General features: G+C 30.9%; 1 protein-coding gene and 1 long non-coding RNA gene across 2 annotated transcripts; one reads left to right on the forward strand and one right to left on the reverse strand.

Moving 5' to 3' along the window:
• Positions 1–1,146: 1,146 nt before the first annotated feature.
• On the reverse strand, positions 1,147–1,968 carry LOC114405816. The gene is made up of 2 exons (XR_003665301.1): positions 1,601–1,968; positions 1,147–1,486 (listed from the first exon to the last, which is right to left on the reverse strand). It is a non-coding gene; the product is annotated as an uncharacterized LOC114405816 (long non-coding RNA).
• Positions 1,969–12,903: 10,935 nt separating this feature from the next.
• LOC114422635 (homeobox-leucine zipper protein HAT22-like) lies at positions 12,904–14,649 on the forward strand. The gene is made up of 3 exons (XM_028389101.1): positions 12,904–13,573; positions 13,668–13,747; positions 14,096–14,649. The coding sequence occupies exons 1-3, from the start codon at positions 13,085–13,087 to the stop codon at positions 14,376–14,378; spliced, it is 852 nt and encodes a 283-aa protein (XP_028244902.1). The 5' UTR covers positions 12,904–13,084; the 3' UTR covers positions 14,379–14,649.
• The last annotated feature ends 1,248 nt before the right edge of the window (positions 14,650–15,897 follow it).

Consider the following 15,897-nt stretch of genomic DNA (forward strand, 5'->3'; position numbering starts at 1 on the left):
ATCCACAAGCCTTTGCCTGAAAGGATGCCGCAGCAAGCAGCTTGGCCTCAGCCTCAGCCTCAGTTGATTTTTTCTGCGCTTCATCTATCAATTGGTGTGCTTCAGAAACTTTACTCTCAGCAGAAATCTTTGTTTCAACATGATAAGGGCAAAATTTGAGTTAATTTGATAGTTAATTTTGACTAATAATGATTATAATTTTTTTACTTTATTATTATTTTAAATGAAATAATAAAGAAATTAATATCTTGTAGTTTTTTATTAGGAGTAGAAAACAGAAGAAAAAGACACACAAAGTCTCAGCAGTGAAGAAATCGAAAGTCTAAGTTTCTCCCTTATGAGAAACCCTCTTTCTTAGTCATTCCTCCCTTTCATATTATTAGTCATCCAACCTTTTTCTATTGACTCATGGTTACGAGAGACTAAACTCCTTTTTTGTTGGGAGGTTGGAGACCAAAATCTTGTAATTCTTTTTCATTATCTATTCAATGTAATATGTTTCTATTACAATTCTTTGTGCTTCCTAGTATTATTATAATGTGATCATTCATATAATATTTAAAGAATAATGCATTGAAAAATGATTATTTTTTGAAGAATTGTGGAAGAATATCAAAATAAACTCATTGCTAGAAAATAAATTGACATTTGTTTTGTTCAAGAATTTTTATATCTCTTATCTTAATGTGGTTTATTATTTTTATCTTTGTAAAGAAATTTGAGAGAAATGGATAAATAAAGTATACTCTTGACGTAAAAAACCAAAGATAGAGAGTAATTCAGTAGATACGGGTGAAATCAGGAATTTCAGGGATTTCATTGAAAAAATCTTTTACATTACATTATAATTAGTTTTGACATATTAGGTCTCAACTTTATCACATTCTAAAGTCATTCTTTTGCATTTAAATTATTGTTTACCTCTCGTTATTTTTTTCTTTTTTTTTTTTACCCCTAATTTTCACATTCACAATCCTTTATTTTTTTCTCCTTTTATTTCTTTTTATTGCTTAATAATTGAGTTTGCATTATTTAAATACAACCAATCAAAATCTCTCTGAATTCGATACTTGAATTTTCATTTTAATCTATATTATTTGTAATAAAATTGATACACTTGTCCATAAGCTAACACAACACATTCAGTACGCATCTCAAGCAAGGCCTTCTCAAGCTCCAGAATCCATAAAATACTCAAGCTAGAGTAAATACACAAACATTTAGGAAGGAAAAGGCCAATTTATACGAAATCAAAAACTGTATTCAACAAGCTTACACTTACTATGCATGCCTCTGTGACTCCTACTGCCTTCTTCAAGCTTTCTTCCCGTTTCCTTGCTTCAATTAGTGCAGACAAAGTCATGGTTGAATCATGCTTACACATAAACTCGGATGAATCAATCGAAGCCTTAACTTGCTCATACTTGGAAGCCAATTCCTTTCTCTCGAAGATGAGACAGCCCATATGGTGTAGTTGATCATATATCTATGTAAAATACAGGTTAGTACAAAGTGAAAGGCTGAAAGCAAGAAGGTAAAAATGAGTTTCACTGTCACTTGCATAAGGCGACACAACTATTGTATCAAAGTAACCGCGGACCTTTTATGCCGTATTCACCTGAAAATGCAATTCAATTGATGTAAACAAGGTTAATTTGAATGATAACAAACTATATTGCAGGACTCAATAGCAAATTAAGAATCGACCCACTTTTCAGAGCTTGCTTTGCAAGTGATTGATGCTAAGTTGCCAACCATCTGAGAAATAATGATTATGCCACAACTGTTTAAATGATACCAAAAAAATTCCTATAGAATCATTTGAGTCGGCCAAGGACCAAAAATAACATTAATATAGTATATGCTACGAGGCAGAGGACTTTATAAAAGAACAAAGAATAGCACAATTTGCTTAATCTTATAATTTGGGTTTTGAGACCCATTGAATCTTAAAATTAACTCATAAGATAAAAGTTGTTTTTTACTTATATAAATTATTTTAGTTATATCTCTTAATTAATATGGGATCTTTAACACACAAGAACAAGATATCTTGAGTGTGAAATTTATAAGATTAAATATCTATGACTGATCTAATAACAGCTTCATTAGAGGTGGTTTAACAAATTCAACAACAATCATTAAGATAAATTTTAATATCATCTTATAATTTGGATTTTAAGTCTAATTCAATCTAAAAAATTAATAATGAAATATGAATTGCTCCTCGTTTACATATCCTATTCAACTTAGGATTCCGAACACAACACCTAATTTCCCTTGTCTCATTAAAAATAATGTGCAATTCGCTGACTAACCATTACTAGTTATGAAGTCCAACAAATTTACGTTATAAATAACACGCCATTACTTCCCAGAACCACATTTAGGATTCTTTGATCTTTGGCATGATAACTACTCATACGTCTACGAACCTGAGTCTTGAAACTGTTTTAGGCATAAGCATAAAAGAAAAGCATGGCGATATGGGCAACAAGCGAGGCCTTATCTTTGTGTTGAATGGAATTCTAATCGAAGCCAGCTTGTTTAAGACGCTTCCAGATCTCTTCGTCTTCGGGAGGAGGGGTTCTCGAAGCAGGTGTTGCAGAATCAGGAGTGATCGGTATCGCCATCGCCGATCACCGGCACCGCCTCGCTAATTGCTTTGCTTCTTTCAACTGGTACTGTACAGTTCTGTTAAGACTATCTTCTTTCGCGCTTTGTCTTTCTCCCTCCCCACCAAAAGAGTACGAACACACTGAAGCGGATTTTTTAGTCAAGACTTTGGACTGAGTTACCCAGTCAATCACAAAGCGCGCAGTGCTCATTCACGAGTCACGCTTCTACCCCGTTCCTCGGTCCTCTCGAAACGTAACGGTCGCACTTTTCAGCTTTGTTAATTTTTTAGTTTAATATTTTTTTCTTTTATTCTCTAATTTTTTTAGTGTTTTTTTAATTATATTTTTGCTTAACAATTTTAGTTTTTATTATTAAGGAACAACTTTAACATAACAACTAAGTTCTCAGTTTAGATTTGTGACTCATCAAAGAATTTGATGAAAAAATTTTGTGTGTATTTTATTTTATATTTCTAATTAATCAGTTAGATATTATCAATTGATAGAGGTCTCATAAAAATTCAATTCGATTTAGTCTAATATGGGTTGGTGATGAATTAGGTAATTGGTTCATCAAATTTATAAAAATAAAAATAAATCTCAAATAAAAAATTAATTTATTTTTTAAAAAAATTATATATTTTTTCATAAAAAACATTTATTAATTCAAATGATTCAAATATAAATATAAATAATAAGCAAAGTACTCAGATATTCATTCAAATATCTAATATTATTATTCAATTAATCATTTAAATGTCTCAAATACGTAAATATTATTAAAAAATCTTAAAATAAAATTCAATTATTTAAACATTATTCATAGTTCAACTATATTAAAATTTTAAAACTAGAATTAAAAAATATCAATTTTTAGTTTAATCGGATTAAATGAGCTCATCTAGCTCAAATCCACTAGAAGTTACCTGATTGACGGTTAAGTAAGTCGGATTATAATTTGTCCAATATCATAAAAAGTTTCAATTTTCTAGCCAAGATCAAATTCATGATAAATCAGATTGTTCACACCTCTATTAATTGGTCTGAATAAGTTATGAATTAAAAATACTGTTATAAAGAAATTACATATAATTATTCCATCAGACTGTTTAAGGACGTGATAAATTATACTGTGAGCATAACTGCTTTGCTATCTGCTAACATTGCTATTTGATGGAAATTAAACATCTAAAACTATTAACATAAGAAGAGTATAGGAATAAAATGCTAAAGATTTATTTACATATGCATGTTTAGTTATCATAAATTAATTTTTATATTTTAGTTGGCTAGAATTTGTATTTTAAAATTATTATAAAATATTAAAAATTATCAAAAGTGTCAATTTAGTATGCGAGATACTAAAAAATAATTTATTAAAATTTAGAGAAAAAATATTTTTAAATTTGAAATAGTAAAAAGATATACCTCCCAAATTCAATGAATAAAATAGTAATTAAGAAAAAAAAATTATACTTCTCAAGACTTGGTTTAAACCGTGTACTCCTAATCGCCTTCAATATTAATATGGCATAGAATTGGGTCATCACTCCATCTAATCAAGTAATCATCTATCTTTCTGACTTCTTGAGTTAGCCCATCAGAAAATAATGTCTGAAACAAAAGTCCCATGTTCTATTGTTTCCTCTTGCGTTTGATTGTCCCGTTTCACACCGAGCTATAATATATAAATAATTTTTTTAAAAGTTTAGATAACAAAAAACTTTAAAAAAATTTAGATAACAAAATTACACATTTTAAATTAAATGCACCAAAAATTGCATCCAAACCTCCTATTCATTACAACTTCTTCCACAATACCTAGAACAATAAAGTTAATTGAACTTCCTCTTAACCATAATTTCAGAACAGTGTGCAATAGAATTCAGATTGAAAATAATTGAATGCCATGGCCACGGGTCTGCTCCCAAATGATGAAGATTTATCTTGTCTCTTATGTATCATCCTCTCCATCCTGAGTCCTGACCCACTTTTGTTGAGCAACGCACGAAAGAAAATGGAGTCATTAATTAATATTGTGGGTGGGGTACCCAACAGTCTCAAATTTTTTTAATACAAAATAAGTGAGGAATCATATAGAATTTTTTTAAAAAAATAGATAGATTAGTCTGGGAGAAATTAAAAAGACATAAAAAAAGCTACTCTCTAATTTAAATTCTTAATACTCATACTTTTTTATGTTAATTCTTTAATAATACTTCAAAAACAATTGGATAGCTTAATGAAAATCGTAGAGCATTATATTTTTATACATGTCTTATTTTTGCTGCCTACAACTTTTATGCATAAATATATGAAAAACATAAAGTTGACTTAAACTTTTCATCTAGTTTTTTTAGAGCATAGTTGAATGCTTAGTCCAATGCATAATCTAAATATATGTTTAGTGCAAATATGTTGTCCATAATTGTTATATGATTATGAAGCACCAACACGACGTCTTTATCGATAGATAATCATGTCTTTTAATTATGAAATGATAATTTTAATCTACAAGTTCATAAAACAAGATAATAGCTATTTAAATAGATTTCATTATATCTTAAAAGATTAGTATCTAATCTTCGGTTACGAGATGCTTTGGAATTTTTTTTACACAAAGCAAGTATATATATTATGATATCATTCTTTAGTATTATATTATAAACTACTCATTATTATTACTTTACCTTGCATTGTGTAATCTGTAATGGATAATTAGTTTAATATAATAAAAAATACAAGAGCTATTATGTTGTTGTACTAAGCACTTTTTATAATAAAATAAAAAAAATTCTATTTTTTTAGTATGTTTGGTTAAATTACTTTTGTTTTAAAAAATAAAATTTTTTGTTTATTTCAATGAAAAAATCTTATTTATTTCTTAAAAAATACTTATTTTAAAGTTATATTTTTTAAGTTAAAAAAACTCATCCTATATTTAAAATAAACATTTTGCAAATCTTTAATATTGCCCCATTTTATGATGGTGGAGCATGCATGCGCCTAAGATGTTGTTCATATATATTCATATCCCCAAACCTTGTTAACTCATCCACGGACAATAATATCCAACTATGCCCAGCTTCTCTGCGACTGTGTGAGGGCCTCCTATAATATGCGCCGTTTGCGCTCAATGGGGCCCTGCTGCCTTAACTTTGTGTCACAATATAACCGGCAAAGCATTCCAACTGTTTTTGCTCCTCACCCCCCTATCTAGTATCTATATATGTAACCATGTCAATCTTTTTAATTTTTTGGACTATGTTTACATGATGATATATCCACCTCTCAAAGTGTCCCTTTCCGTGGGACCCTGTTATAAAATTCTTTCCTTAATTCTATGTTCTTGAATCTTGACACTCACACACATAGTGCTGCGAAGTGGAGGTGTGACATGGCTCTCTCTGCTTTTCACTTCTTTTAAACGCAAGCATCATGGTTATGTGTGCAAGTCTTACAAAAGAGACTTGGAGTGGGGCAACCTAAAACCTTTTGTGCTTTATCTATTGTCGGTGCGTTTGTTCGATGCTCCCCCCTTCACGACTCGAAATACCCAACTAGCTAGCTCCATCAAAACTACATAATGCTATCTCAGCGTGTGATCAATTAATTGAGATTGTTTTAATTTTGTTCATGTTCGGATTTTGGAGGCCGCAAAATCAGAGGCTCTATGTGAACTTGTGATAACAAGAGGGGTCACTCTTATTTATGGGATGTGACTGGATCTAAGGTGATTTGAGGTTTGATATTAGAGGACCAATTGGTTTTAGTGTGATCGGTCCAATATTCTCAACATTAAACAGTCTTTGTAGAGCGATCTTGGTTGACTATACAAGACCTATCAAGCACTAAGACTTTAGACATGAGTGCTTAAGAGTATACATATGAATCGATCTTTTGGTATGACATAGTCGATTAGAGGATTCACAACCCATTAAGAACTAAGCTTTTAGATGTGATCGAGTGTTTAAATGTGTATGTAGGAGTCGACCATTCATAGCACTGATCAATTGATCGGATGATCCACAATCCCATAAGTACTAATCCAATAAGACATAAGTGTTTAAGTGCCATTATCATAATCACCTATCTCGGTTAAACAGTCCACAACTCTATATATAAGCACTAAATCTTTAGGAATGAGTGTTTATGTGTGTATATATACGAGTCAATTCTTTATAAAATTGAGTTGATCAGACAATCTAAATTTATAAAAAAAAAAGTTTTGAATTCAAATTCTGAATTCAGTTAAATTAAATATTTTAAAAAAAGTATAGTTTATAATAATTTCATCGTTCTTAAATAAAATTATCATATATGAAAAATACCTCGAAAGAAAACACTATATAATGTCTATTGTTACCTGTATTACTCAGAATATAGGAATCAAATCTTCTTCAATTTTGGTTCTTTTCCAGAAGAACTATATAGTTGGAGTATTTCTAAAAACACCATCTACAAGGATTAAATGCTTATCTTTCTTTCAAGGGGCAGTCTCTAATTACCATTATGTTTCATCCTTAACTTTTAGGTTTCCATCGATTTTTATTAAATATAATAACAATTTTAAAAAATCAGTTTTTGAAATAACATCTAACATAGGAAAAGAGATACTAAATCTTTAAGAGACTGACAAATCAGCATTTTTAAGATATTGATTAAAGAATCAATAAATATATTTTTTTAATAAAAAAATATACTGAAAATCATGATGAACATGTATTAATAACACTTTTCAATAGATTTTTTTTACTTCTAATTCTTTAACAAGTATCTCAGAGTACTAATTTTCATCAATCCTTAATAGGCTAAATCTGCATCATTTCAATTACATGAACATGAATTACATTATTACTTCTTATCTTTATATTTTTAATACTATAAAGGTATTGTACATTTCATAATATAGAGCTCTAAAAGAAATATGCAATTTAGGAGCAACTCAAAACTCTCCTTTATGTTGTCCTTTCCCTCGAATATTCTCAGTTCTACTTGCAAAGGCATATATATAATCAGATAAACTTTTATCAACTAGTTTTTCAGATAAGGCCCACTTATATGTGTTTGTACTTTTTAACTAGAGTAATATTCTATATCCACTTTTTAAGGAGCTGCAGGAACACCGTGGTCACGTCCATAGCCGGCTAGCGCCGCTTCGCTTCAAGCTAGTATTACTATATCTGGTACTGTTTTTATATATATATATATATATATAATTCGGAATGATTTATAATTAATAAATCTTACTAGTACAAGAGAAAAGGAGAAGTGGATAAAAAATAAAATACAATTATTGAAAATCGAATTAAAAACACTCACAATTCATCTCATAATTTAACCAATTAACTTAATTAATGCAATAAAAAATATTAAGCGAGGTCAAAAGGAATATAAATTATATTACCATAAGCCATTTTCCTCTTATAAATAGTATAGCAAGAATGTTTAAATTAGTATGTGTACTTTGATATATGATTCAACGAATCTGAGTTAAATACTAAACGTGTAGTAATCTTAAAGGCAAATCAACCCTAAATTGGTCTATAGAGAGAGAGGCTATGCTTGAAACCACGTCCGAAACTTCATATACAAGCATCTCTATTAATACTTCTCACAGTAATTAACTTTTACATCAAACGCTAAATTGAGACATGTTTTATCCTCTTTAAACTTGTTTCCAAATACGCGTATAGATTCTGTCAGACAAACTAATAATCTGATTTCTCAATCCAAATATAAATAACATATTATTAATTAAATTGTTTTTTAGTTAAATATTTTAAATAGCCATATGTTTCTATATGATTTATATGTTTGTTATAATTAATATAATACATGAGAACCTCATTAACGAATTAAAATCAAGTTTGTAGATTATTACTTTATTATGCATATTATACACCAACTTACATGTGCATAGCTAGTTTTATATCCGCATTAATTTAAATCCATTCGAACTGAAATGGTTTACTTTACAGACTGAAATTAGAGAATAATAGTGTAATAAATAGCAATATACACATTACTTTATATTTATTTAATTTTATATTTTAATTACATTTTATTTCATTTCTTTTTAAATATTTTTACGGTATATTCTGGATTCTATACTCTGTTTAAATGAAAAGAGAAATTTTTTTAAATTCAAAATAAATAAAAACCTTAAAATAGATATTTTTGTTTCTTGAATTTTCTATTCTTTTTTTCCTCCTATTTTTCATTAATTATACAACGTTATTTTTAAAATTTCCATTTTTTTTTACCTTTTTGTTATCATTCAAACCTTCTTTTATTATCTAGAGGAAGAATAGGGAGGATAAGAAAGGAGGTAGAGAGAATATTTTGTTAGGAATTAAATCTCGTGGTTCTTGTTATATATTCTAACTCTTAACAGATTAAAGAATGATCCGGGACTTGACATCTATGGAAACAATGTGTAAAAACAAATAAAAATTGAATGGACATGAGAAGAGAAGAAGAGGGGTATCAAATAATGTTAGGGCTAAGACGTGTGGCAACCGGCATAGTGTGCCACTACTGCTTAGTGGACCCTTCAGTGTAGTACAGAGGCTGAGTAAGCCATTGTTTCCTTGAATAGGACATTTGGTACGCACGCTGAGCTGAGACATATACTTGAAAATTGAAGAAGAAAAAGAAAAGAAAACCCTAAAGAAGAAGAGAAGAACACACCGAGAAAGCAACATGGTCGGTTGGCCTTAAAGGCAGGAACAAACAAACATCACCAAAACCTTATCTTAAATTCTCATCTCTGATCCCTCTATCGACTTTCTACGCTCCACAATCATCTAGCTACCTCCCACGGAATCAAATGCCCATCATACCAAATCATTGGTGGACCCATGTGTCTCTGCCCCGTACACTCTCCTTGTGCCCCCATCTTCGCTCGCCACCTGTTTCTTTCTTTCCTTTCTTACAGTTTTACTAATTATCTACACATTTTCTTGACGGTGGAGATGACTCGATAACCTCCACTGGTTTTGTTGGGTTTTATGCCACTTTGTTGTGCTTCTGTGGATGTGATGTGGAATCAGCATATTGCTTAAACTAGTGATTTGATTAATGCCAATACCACGCTCATATATATGAATATTGTGATCATTAAGCTACTCTAACTTATTTCGGAGGATAATACCTGTTATATACTATGTACTATATATATATATATATATATATATACACACATATAAAATATTAATCATCCCGCCTCATTTTCAATTGTTCACGTTCATCATGTATAAAACCATTTCCCACTGCCTTTAGAATTTTAATTTGTTCACTGTTTCAAAGTCAAATTCTATCTACTTCTGTTGGGTCCCAAATCAAAACAAAAGCAGCGGTTACTCATCTACTTTATTTTTTGGTATTCAGCCACTTGCTGACAAAAGCTCTGCATAATCCTGTTCAGAAATATTTGGTACATCAAACATGATTATCTTACTCGTTCAATGATAAACATATAGTCCAGAAGGATCCACAGCTTAATTTAGTTTTTTGTTTAGGATAAAATAAAAGTTCAACTGATAATATTTAATTAGATTGTTTTAGTTAACTCATATTAAATCAATTCAATGAAGATTAATTTAATTTAAAATAATTAAATCAATTATAATACTGATATTATTTTTAATTTATATGTTTTTTTACAATTATGAATTTACATGTCTTAATTATTAATATCTTTTTTTTTAGAATATAGTAATGAAACTGGATAAACAAAATTATCTAAAAAAAATCAATAAGACTAAATAAAAGTGTTGGAAAAAGGACAAAAATAAAGCAGAAGTTTAAATACTTATTTAAAATATAAAATTTAAATTTTAAATATTTAAAAATTATCAAATGGTTGGATGAATTCAGATTAAAATAAAAAAATTAAATTCAAATAGCTTAATCAGATTACAATTAATTTAATTTTAGTTTAAAGTAAAGCAAATCAATTAATTAAACTAATTTAATTAATTTAATTTGAATTATCATGTTTGTCAGAATCTATCTAGTCCATTGAACACCTCTCAAATATTGTGGTTTTATGGCCTTTCTTATATCTTTAATCAATGGAGTTTCTTTTTTAAGCAAACCAATTAAAGTTGTTGTGGTGTTGTACGTAGGCTGCAGAACTATCCTTCTTTGCAATTTATATTTTATTTTCTTTTAAAATAAATAAAATAGTTACCTGACGTCAGAAATACCTATCCATGACGCAATAAATTAAATGGTAAGTTCGTCCTACAAAAATACCCGCTCAGCCTAAAAGCTTCTAAGATACAATTTCTTATGCCCTACACAAAAAGTAAGTAAATAAACACACGCATAACTTACTATTATTTGTTGTTTGAAAATTGAGAGGTCGTGTTTTCTGCATTAAAAATAAAATAAAAAAAGGGTGTTCCCCTCGCTTTCTGACCTTGTTGTGATCGAAGAGGAGATTGGAATTAGATTCAGGTACCGAAAAGCAAAACAACTTGCATTCTTATTTTCAAAATAATCATTTGCCCCCGCCCACTTTTTGTGTAACCATGATGATGCATCCAATTAAAGTTAAACTAAAGATGCGAGAGTTTATTCCCATCGAACATCCTGCTCAATTAATTGATTATTTCCTTGAATCCTTGTTGGTTTAATAAAAAGGATCAATTCTAGTTTAAATTAATCCAATTCCCAATTAATTAGCACTTAATTAAGCAGCTTAATGATGATATTTTCCCTTTGTTTTTTTTTTCCTATTACATTCAGTGAGAACATGTTTATCATGCATTCTACACCAAAAAAATGTTTATCATGCATTCCATTATGATCAACAATTAATGAGTGGTCCATATATTTATTTTAATTAACTAAGGAGAGATGCATGCTAAATATCCATGAAAATAAAACTAGATAATTTTTTATTTTTTTTGATGATGTGTGGCAAGTAGCTAGTGCAGTAAAAGCATGGTGGTAATAACGCCGTTATTTCCTGACTAATTGTTTTAGGTTTATCATTAATAATGGGTGACCTAACTTCTGCTCAGCATCGCCGACAATGCATTATTGGAAGTGCTTATAGTACTAATACAGAAAAGTAGGTCCCAAACACTCCACGTCAACTTTCTAGTTAAGCAAAGATACGGATTCTTGTTGATGAATCACATTCTGGCACCATTAACTCTTTGAAACTCCATTTGTGTCTTATACCTACTTTTATCTCATTTTCTATTGGAAACAAAAACAAATAGTGCACATCCCTTTCTAATCTTTCCACATTCATTATAAGCTAGAGAAAAAAGGCCCAACCACAGTCCCTCGCATTCCTAATTCATTAAAAAGTATGAAAGATTGGTAAGCAAAGCGACATGGTACCCATCTCTAACTAGTTCAACCAGGCATGAAGTGGGAGACAGTTCATGTGGGTCTGTTATAGTTACAAAACTTTGTGACGCATACATACTATATTATACACCTATTCCCAATCATGTCTTCATTTTTGGCTTTTGCGTTATATTTAAAACTTTCGAAATAACTTAAGAAAAAATCTTTTGTATACGTGCCACTGCATATATGCAGGGACAATTTATCATTTATATTATTATGTGTGGGCGTGAGAGTGAGGTGGGGAGGGGTAACGTGGAAAATAAATTAAATGCAAAGAACAATGATGAGAAAATGAATAAACGTAGGAGAGAAAAAAAGAGAAATAAATAAATAAAAGCTGCTGGGACACGAGTAAAGCAGGACTAAAGGGGGCCAATAATTGGTACAATATGTAAAGTGAAACTACTACATACGAAAGGAAGCATATATAGGTAAAGAAAGTGTGTTAATAGTATATATGTATATATGGTACACCCTTTGGTAGCGATGGTAACCAGGTTCATGTGTGCACTGTAGAATCGCAGGAATTGGAGAGAAGGGATTTTCCAATTTTGTCTGTTATTATAATTATAATGGACGTAACAGTACTACTTGGGCTCAAATGTATGGTCAACCTAAGCAACAAGAGATATACTACAAGGGACTTTCATTATTTCCAATAGGGCAGTGATACACGTACACCGACTTTCATTATTTCCAATAGGGCAGTGATACACGTACGGTGTACGTGTATCATACCCCCACCCAACACCTGAAATAATAAAGGATGGCTAATTGAAATAATAAAATAATATATTTAAAAGGATGGCTAATGGAGATATAAACACTGTTTGGATGTTTGTGTAACTTTTTTCTTTCCAATATATATCAAGATTCGTTTCTCTACTCATTCCTTCCTTTGATTAACAATAATCATAGCTACCCACCCACCCACCCAACGCCCCCACAAAAGGTCCTATTCATTCCCTCTCTCTTCTTCTTAAGACCCTTTCAATCCCATGAGCCTTTAAACCACCACACACCATCCATAATTTTCTAACTGATACGTACCTCTATCTCTCCCCCCCAAACCCACCGTTTTATTCTCTGAAATGGGTCTTGACCAGGATGCCAATAGCTCAGGCCTTCACCTCGTTCTAGGGCTTTCTTTGACTGCTACTGTAAAGGAAACCACTCAATCCACCAAGCCTGATGATGATCATCATCTTTGTGTTATTAAGCCAACGCCAACGAAACCTTATCCCCCCAATGAACCGTCTCTAACGTTGGGCCTGTCCGGTGAGAGTTACCACGTGACCAAGCAAGTGCTTAGAAATAACGTTTATTGTGAGGACCCTCTTGAGTTGTCTCGACAGACATCACCTCACAGCGTTGTTTCGTCTTTCTCAACTGGGAGGGTCGTTAAGAGGGAGAGAGATCTTAGCTGTGAAGACATAGAGGTAGAGGCAGAAGAGAGGGTTTCTTCAAGAGTCAGCGACGAAGACGAAGATGGAACCAATGCTAGAAAGAAGCTCAGACTCACCAAAGAACAATCTGCACTGCTAGAAGAGAGCTTCAAACAACACAGCACTCTCAACCCCGTAAGTAATTAATTGCTTTTTAATCTCTATATCCGCTCTCTATTTATTTAGTGCAAAATTTAATTAGTATTACTTTCTTCTATTGAATTTACAGAAACAGAAACAAGCTTTAGCCAGACGGTTAAATCTCCGGCCTCGACAAGTTGAAGTGTGGTTCCAGAATCGGAGAGCCAGGTACATCAAACAGCACCACAAAAAATGTTTTATTAACTACGTGTTCATGTATATAATTAAAAAGAAGCATAATATATATATATATATATATATATATATATATATATGTATGTATGTATAATTATCAAGCACAAATTAATAATATCCGTACGTGTGGAACGATAAAGCTTTAGTTCTACAAATATTAAACAATTTAATTAATTAATTAACACCTACAATCATTTGCTGGTTGTTGTCTAATTAGAAAGGCTTATTAATATTGAATTTGTGTGGTTCACAAGTTTGATAAATTCATAAGATAATAACATGACTTTGTGGTATATTAAGATTTTGGGGTGTGTGTTGCAGAACAAAGCTGAAGCAAACGGAGGTGGACTGTGAGTTCTTAAAGAAATGCTGTGAAACATTGAAGGACGAAAACAGGAGGTTAAAGAAGGAGCTGCAAGAGCTGAAGGCACTGAAACTAGCTCAACCCTTGTACATGCCTATGCCTGCTGCCACACTCACCATGTGCCCTTCTTGCGACAGGCTCGGTGGCGTTAACGATAACGGTTCGAATAAAAGCCCCTTCTCCATGGCTCCCAAGCCTCACTTCTATAACCCCTTCGCCAATCCTTCAGCAGCATGTTGATTATTGTGGTTAGGTTTTCACTATTCATTCGGGGCGAAGAGGTTAAAAAGGCAAGAGTTATTTCCCACAACCATTGTATTTTTTTGGTTGAGGGCGATGCGTCTAGCTAGCTAGGGAAAATTAAGCTGTAATTAGCTAATACTGTTGAGAATAGTAACTGCTGATTGAAATTATCTTTTGCTTTTTTCTTCATCTATTGTATGTTTATATAAACCGTTACAGAAGGTGTTCATCTATGAAGGAATTAGAATTTTTTTTCTTTTGTCGTTCATTTATAAAATTCTCATGGTAAGTGTATATGTATATAGATATAGATACACATATGTCAATGTTGTGAAACATCCATTTATCCCCCTTTCATAGATAGCTGGAGGATTGTGATTTGTGGGGGCTAATCTGATTTCTTCTCCATTTATCTCTTTTTTCCTGACTCATGCGTAAGATGTCTTCTGACTTCGATCAGTGGTTGTTCTTAACAAATACGATTGTTATTGAAAAAAAATATGAACGATATTTAAATAATTAAAATTAAGAGGTAAATGTATATAAATTTTTAAATAGTTATATAACTTATAAATTATAATTAACTAATCCTGATCAACTACAGATCAGGACTTAGATATTTACAATTCTTAATTATTCTCATTATAAATTTGTCTCTAAATATATATACGACTGGTACGTAGTTGATCTAAATATCAACCGGTACTGCAAGTAATATTATGTGAAATTCAAAGTTGAGTTCCCTTAAAATTATTAGGGTAAAGTCTTCGACAGTAATATTATGCTGCTGTTGGGTTTACGATTTATAATTAATGTACCATTGTTCCTTTCAGAAAAATGTACCATTGTTGAATGAAAGCGGAAAATTATCATTCTTCTACACCACGAGGGGGCAAAAATATTATATCATTCACGTAGAATTCAACGGAGCAACAATATCTCAAATATACCCCAAGAATCTGAATAAAAAAAATACCCCAAGAATGGCTGATATCAAAGCGACAGTGGATTACAACATTAGGTCAAACTTTATTTGTAAATTATAGAATCAGGTTCGAATTTGAGATTATCATTCTGGACAAGACTTTACCAAATTCTAGCTCGAAAATTTGTCTTATAGCTGTAAATACCGGTAAGATAACTTAGTTATGTATATCTTAACCTGCTGGGGAGAAATACCAAAGTTAACGAGAGGAAACCCGCACAGAAAAAAAAATTAAAACAACGATAGTTGAAGTTGAATAAAGACATGCGTTTATACTTATTATTATTACACATGGGCTATGTTAACTTCAGGACATCTTAAGTTTGTTTTCAAATTTTTTATTAGTTGAAAAATTTATTTGAGTGTCTGGTAAATTTTTTTTAGTGATTTCTTAGTAGTTTTTTGAAATATTAGCTTTTAAGTTTTAATTTTTTATATTTTTTTAATCTTCATATATTTATCTAATTTATTAGTTATTCTTTTAAACAAATCATGATTTTATTATTATTTGTCATTTTAGATACTTCAACA

Source organism: Glycine soja, chromosome 1 (genome assembly GCF_004193775.1).
Source record: "Glycine soja cultivar W05 chromosome 1, ASM419377v2, whole genome shotgun sequence".
NCBI lineage: Eukaryota > Viridiplantae > Streptophyta > Magnoliopsida > Fabales > Fabaceae > Glycine > Glycine soja.